Source organism: Nyctibius grandis, unplaced genomic scaffold, assembly GCF_013368605.1.
Source record: "Nyctibius grandis isolate bNycGra1 unplaced genomic scaffold, bNycGra1.pri scaffold_103_arrow_ctg1, whole genome shotgun sequence".
NCBI lineage: Eukaryota > Metazoa > Chordata > Aves > Nyctibiiformes > Nyctibiidae > Nyctibius > Nyctibius grandis.
In genome coordinates, this window is record NW_027167479.1 from 66,966 (window position 1) to 73,039 (window position 6,074).

A 6,074-nucleotide genomic window follows, 5' to 3' on the forward strand; every position below is an offset into this window, starting at 1 on the left:
CCGCGCTCCCATTGGCTCTCCCGCCGCTCACGTGACCCCGCCCCCTCCCGCCGCGCTCCCATTGGCTCTCCCGCCTCACCTGACCCCGCCCCCCCCGGTCTCCATGGCGACGGCGCCGCGGATTGGTGGAGGCGTAGAGGGGGGCGGGGCGTGCGGGGTGACGTCACGCGGCGGCGGCCATATAAGGGAGTGGGGGGGGGGAGGAGCGCGGAGCGGCGGCGCCATGGAGGGGAGGTGGGGGGGACTGGGATGTACTGGGATATACTGGGAGGGAACTGGGGGGGACTGGGAGGGACTGGGAGGGAGTGGGAAGCACTGGGAGGGAACTGGGAGGCACTGGGATGTACTGGGAGGGCGCTGGGAGGGAACTGGGGGGGACTGGGAGGGACTGGGAGGGAGTGGGGGGGCACTGGGATATACTGGGAGACACTGGGAAGCACTGGGAGAGGGTGGGAGGCCACTGGGAGGGAACTGGGATGTACTGGGAGGGAACTGGGAGGGGTTGGGGGTGCACTGGGATGTACTGGGAGGGAACTGGGATGTACTGGGAGGCACTGGGAGGGGGTGGGGGGGGACTGGGACGGTACTGGGAGGCACTGGGAAGCACTGGGAGGGAACTGGGGGGATACTGGGAGCCGTTGGGGGGGAACTGGGACGGTGCTGGAAGGGAACTGGGGGGGACTGGGATGTACTGGGAGGCACTGGGATGGGACTGGGAGGCAGTGGGGGGGCGCTGGGATGGACTGGGAGGGGGTTAGGTTGGACTGGGAGGGCACTGGGGGCTTACTGGGAGGCACTGGGATATACTGGGAGGGGACTGGGTTAGACTGGGAGGGAAGTGGGATGGACTGGGAGGGGGTGGGGGGGGGACTGGGCTGTACTGGGAGCTACTGGGAGGGACTGGGATGTACTGGGAGGGGATTGGATTGGAGTAGGGGGGCACTGGGAGGCACTGGGATATACTGGGAAGCACTGGGAGGGACTGGGGGGGCATTGGGGGCATAGTGGGAGGAACTGGGATATACTGGAAGGGGCGTGGGTTGGACTGGGAGGTACTGGGATGGAACTGGGAGGCAGTGGGGGGGGCACTGGGACAGACTGGGAAGCACTGGGAGGGGACTGGATTGGACTGGGTGGCACTGGGATAGACTGGGAGGGAACTGGGGGCACTGGGAGGGCAGTGGGTTGATACTGGGAGGGCACTGGGAGGTTACTGGGAGGCACTGGGATATACTGGGAGGGGTTTAGGTGGGACTGGGAGGCACTGGGAGGCAGTGGGGGGGCACTGGGAGGGAACTGGGGGGGACTGGGAGGGAGTTTGGGGGGACTGGGATATACTGGGAGGGCACTGGGGGCTTATTGGGAGGCACTGGGTTATACTGGGAGGCACTGGCATGTACTGGGATAGACTGGGAGGGGACTGGGAGGCACTGGGGTGTACTGGGAGGGAACTGGGGGGGAACTGGGATATACTGGGAGGGTTTGGGGTGAACTGGGGGGGAACTGGGATATACTGGGAGGGGTTGGGGTGAACTGGGGGGGGCACTGGGTTATACTGGGCCATACTGGGAGGCACTGGGATGAACTGGGATGAACTGGGAGGGGCTCGGGGGGCCGCGGGCCGTACTGGGAGGCACTGGGGGGGGGCACTGGTTTCTACTGGGATGAACTGGGAGGGCGCAGAGCTCCCCCCCCCACCCCTCCCCTCACACCCCCTCGAGCAGCCAATCAGGGCGCGGCCCCGCCCCCGAGGGCCAAGTCCATTGGGCGCCGCGCCCGGGGGGGAGGGGCCAAGGTCAAGGGGGGGGGGGGGGGGGCGGGGGGGCAACTTATGGGGCTGGGGGCACTTGGGGGTCAATCTATGGGTCAATCTATGGGGCTGGGGAGAGTCTATGGGGCAACTTATGGGGCAACTTGTGGGTCTATGGGGCAACTTATGGGGCTGGGGGCACTTGGGGGTCAATCTATGGGGCAGGGGCCACTTGGGGGTCAATCTATGGGTCAATCTATGGGGCTGGGGAGCGTCTATGGGGCAACTTATGGGGCAACTGATGGATCTAATGGGCAAGTTATGGGTCTAATGGGCAACTTATGGGGCTGGGGGCACTTGGGGGTCAATCTGTGGGTCAATCTATGGGGCTGGGGAGAGTCTATGGGGCAACTTATGGGGCAAGTTCTGGGTCTAATGGGCAAGTTATGGGTCTATGGGGCAACTTATGGGGCTGGGAGCACTTGGGGGTCAATCTATGGGGCTGGGGGCACTTGGGGGTCAATCTATGGGTCAATCTATGGGGCTGGGGAGAGTCTATGGGGCAACTTCTGGGGCAACTTATGGGTCTATGGGGCAACTTCTGGGTCTTGGGTCCATCTATGGGTCAATCTATGGGGCTGGGGGCACTTGGGGGTCAATCTATGGGGCTGGGGGGCACTTGGGGGTCAATCTATGGGTCAATCTATGGGGCTGGGGAGCGTCTATGGGGCAACTTATGGGGCAACTGATGGGTCTAATGGGCAAGTTATGGGTCTATGGGGCAACTTATGGGGCTGGGGGCACTTGGGGGTCAATCTATGGGGCTGGGGGCACTTGGGGGTCAATCTATGGGTCAATCTATGGGGCTGGGGAGCGTCTATGGGGCAACTTATGGGGCAACTGATGGGTTTAATGGGCAACTTATGGGTCTAATGGGCAACTTATGGGGCTGGGGGCACTTGGGGGTCAATCTATGGGGCTGGGGCCACTTGGGGGTCAATGTGTGGGTCAATCTATGGGGCTGCCCCCCAGCTACGAGGCGTGCGCGGAGGCGGCGGGCTGGGTGCGGGCGCGCGTGCGGCGCCCCCCGGCCGTGGGGCTGGTGTGTGGGTCGGGGCTGGGGGCGCTGGCCCAGGAGCTGCAGGAGCCGCAGAGCTTCGACTACGGCGACATCCCGCACTTCCCCCGCAGCACCGGTGGGGGGCGCTGTGGGGCAGAGGGGGGGGTGGTTATGGGGCAGAGGGGGGTGGTTATGGGGCGGGGGGGGTGGTTATGGGGCGGGGGGGGTGGTTAGGGGGCAGTTAAGGGGGACTTGGGGGGGTGGAAGGGGTGTTTGGGGGGCACTTGGGGGGGTAGTTGTGGGGCTGGGGGGGTCATTTGTGGGGCAGCTATGGGGCTGGGGGTCACTTGGGGGGCAGTTGTGGGGCTGGGGGGGACTTATGGGGCTGGGGGGCGCTATGGGGCACTATGGGGCGCTGTGGGGTCTATGGGGCTCTATGGGGCGCTATGGGGCGCTATGGGGCTCTATGGGGCGCTATGGGGCGCTGTGGGGCGCTATGGGGCGCTATGGGGTCTATGGGCGCTGTGGGGCGCTGTGGGGCACTGTGGGGCGCTATGGGGCGCTATGGGGCGCTATGGGGCTCTATGGGGTCTATGGGGCGCTGTGGGCTCTATGGGGCGCTATGGGGCGCTATGGGGCGCTATGGGGTCTATGGGGCGCTATGGGGCGCTATGGGGCGCTATGGGGCGCTATGGGGCGCTATGGGGTCTATGGGTCTCTATGGGTCTCTATGGGTCTCTATGGGTCTCTATGGGGCGCTATGGGGCAGGGGGCGCTATGGGGCGCTATGGGGCGCTGTGGGGTCTATGGGGCGCTATGGGGCGCTGTGGGGTCTATGGGGCACTATGGGGCTCTATGGGGCGCTATGGGCTCTATGGGGCGCTATGGGGCGCTATGGGGCAGCCTTGGGGCTCTATGGGGCGCTATGGGGCGCTGTGGGGCGCTATGGGGCGCTATGGGGCAGCGCTATGGGGCGCTGTGGGGCGCTGTGGGGCACTGTGGGGGTCTATGGGGCTGGGGGGCGCTATGGGGCGCTATGGAGTCTATGGGGCGCTATGGGGCGCTATGGGGCGCTATGGGTCTCTATGGGGCGCTGTGGGGCTCTATGGGGCGCTATGGGGCGCTATGGGCTCTATGGGGCTCTATGGGGCGCTATGGGGCGCTATGGGGCAGGGGGCGCTATGGGGCGCTATGGGGCGCTGTGGGATCTATGGGGCGCTATGGGCTCTATGGGGCTCTATGGGGCGCTGTGGGGCAGGGGGCGCTATGGGGCGCTGTGGGGCAGGCGCTATGGGTCAGCCCCCCCAGTGCAGGGCCACGCGGGGCGCCTGGTTGTGGGGCAGTTGGGGGGCGCCCCCTGCGCCGTCCTGCAGGGCCGCTTCCACCTCTACGAGGGCTACAGCCCCGCCCAGGTAGGCCCCGCCCCCTTTAGCCCCGCCCCCCCAGAGGCCACGCCCCCTTTAGCCACGCCCCCACGTGGCCACGCCCCCTACGTGTGGGTCCCGCCCCATAGATGTGGCCCTGCCCCAGAGATATGGGTCCCACCCCCCATATATGGCTCCCAGCCCCCCTGTGGCCACGCCCCCTTTAGCCCCGCCCCCCAGAGGCCACGCCCCCTTTAGCCACGCCCCCTACATGTAGCCCCGCCCCCTAGATGTGGCCCCACCCCCTATATGTGGGTCCCGCCCCATAGATATGGCTCCCACCCCCATATATGGCTCCCAGCCCCCTTTGCGACCCCGCCCCCCCGTGGCCACGCCCCCTTTAGCCCCACCCCCTTTAGCCACGCCCCTTATATGTGGGTCCCGCCCCCTACATGTGGCCCCGCCCCCTATGTGTGGGTCCCGCCCCATAGATCTGCCTCCCACCCCCATATATGGCTCCCAGCCCCATAGATATTGGCCACGCCCCCTTTGTAGCCACGCCCCCTTCGTGACCCCGCCCCCTTTAGCCCCTCCCCCTTTACCCCCTCCCCCTTTAGCCCCGCCCCCTTTAGCCCCACCCCCTACATGTGGGTCCCGCCCCATAGATCTGCCTCCCACCCCCCATATATGGCTCCCAGCCCCCATGTGACCCCTCCCCCTTTACCCCCGCCCCCTTTAGCCCCTCCCCCTTTACCCCCTCCCCCTCAAGCCCCGCCCCCTTTACCCCCTCCCCCTTTAGCCCCGCCCCCTAAGAGGCCACGCCCCCTTTAGCCACGCCCCCATGTGGCCCTGCCCCCTATGTGTGGGTCCTGCCCCATAGATTATACCCCCTCCCCCTTAACCCCCTCCCCCTTTAGCCCCGCCCCCTTTAGCCCCGCCCCCTTAAGCCCCGCCCCCTTAGCCCCACCCCCTTTAGCCCCGCCCCCTTTAGCCCCTCCCCCTCCCTTAAGCCCCTCCCCCTGACCCCCAGCGCCCCCTGGTGCACACACTCCCCCTCTCCCCCCCTTTCCCCCCTCCCCCTCCCCTTTAGCCCCTCCCCCTTTAGCCCCGCCCCCTCAAGCCCCGCCCCCTCACTGGCCCCGCCCCCAGGTCGCCCTCCCGGTGCGGGTACTGGCCCTGCTGGGCGCGCACACGCTGGTGCTGACCAATGCGGCGGGGGCCCTGCGGGGGGCGCTGCGCCCCGGGCGCCTCCTCGTGCTGCGCGACCACATCGACCTGCCCGGCCTGGCCGGGCGCTCCCCATTGGCCGGCGCCAATGACGAGAGGTGCGGGGGGCGGGGCTTAAGGGGGGGGGAGGGGTGAAAGGGGGCGGGGCTAAAGGGGAGGGGGAGGGGTTAAAGGGGGGGGGGAGGGCTCCCAGGGGCCACCAGGGGGCGCTGGGGGTCGGGGGGAGGGGCTTAATGGAGGGGGAGGGGCTAAAGGGGGCGGGGCTTGAGGGGGAGGGGCTTAAGGGATGGGGCGGGGCTAAAGGGGGAGGGGCTTAAAGGGGGTTAAGGAGGGGGAGGGGTGAAGGGAGGGGAGGGGCATAAGGGGGAGGGGCTTGTGAAGAAGGGGAGGGGCTTAAGGAGGGGGAGGGGCTAAGGGAGAAGGGGGGGCTAAAGGGGGCGGGGCTAATAGAGGGGGAGGGGCTTGAGAGGGGAGGGGCTTGAGGAGGGGGAGGGGTTTAAAGGGGGAGGGGCTTGGGGGGAGGGGCTTAAGGGGGGGCGGGGCTTGAGGGGCATTTAGGTAAAGGGGGAGGGGCTTAATGAAGGGGGAGGGGCTTAAGGGGGCCGGGAGTAGAGGGGGGGTGGGGGGCAAATAAAGAAGCTTAATTGAAGGGGAGGGGCTTAAGGGGGAGGGG

The 6,074-nt window shown here is 67.0% G+C and overlaps 1 protein-coding gene across 1 annotated transcript; it reads left to right on the forward strand.

Annotated features, from left to right (window-relative positions):
• Positions 1-103: 103 nt before the first annotated feature.
• LOC137677248 (purine nucleoside phosphorylase-like) lies at positions 104-5,499 on the forward strand (the record flags this gene model as incomplete). Its single annotated transcript, XM_068424532.1, has 4 exons — positions 104-234; positions 2,783-2,946; positions 4,119-4,222; positions 5,324-5,499. Coding segments are annotated over exons 1-4 (575 nt in total), but the record flags the coding sequence as incomplete, so codon positions are not given.
• Positions 5,500-6,074: the final 575 nt, after the last annotated feature.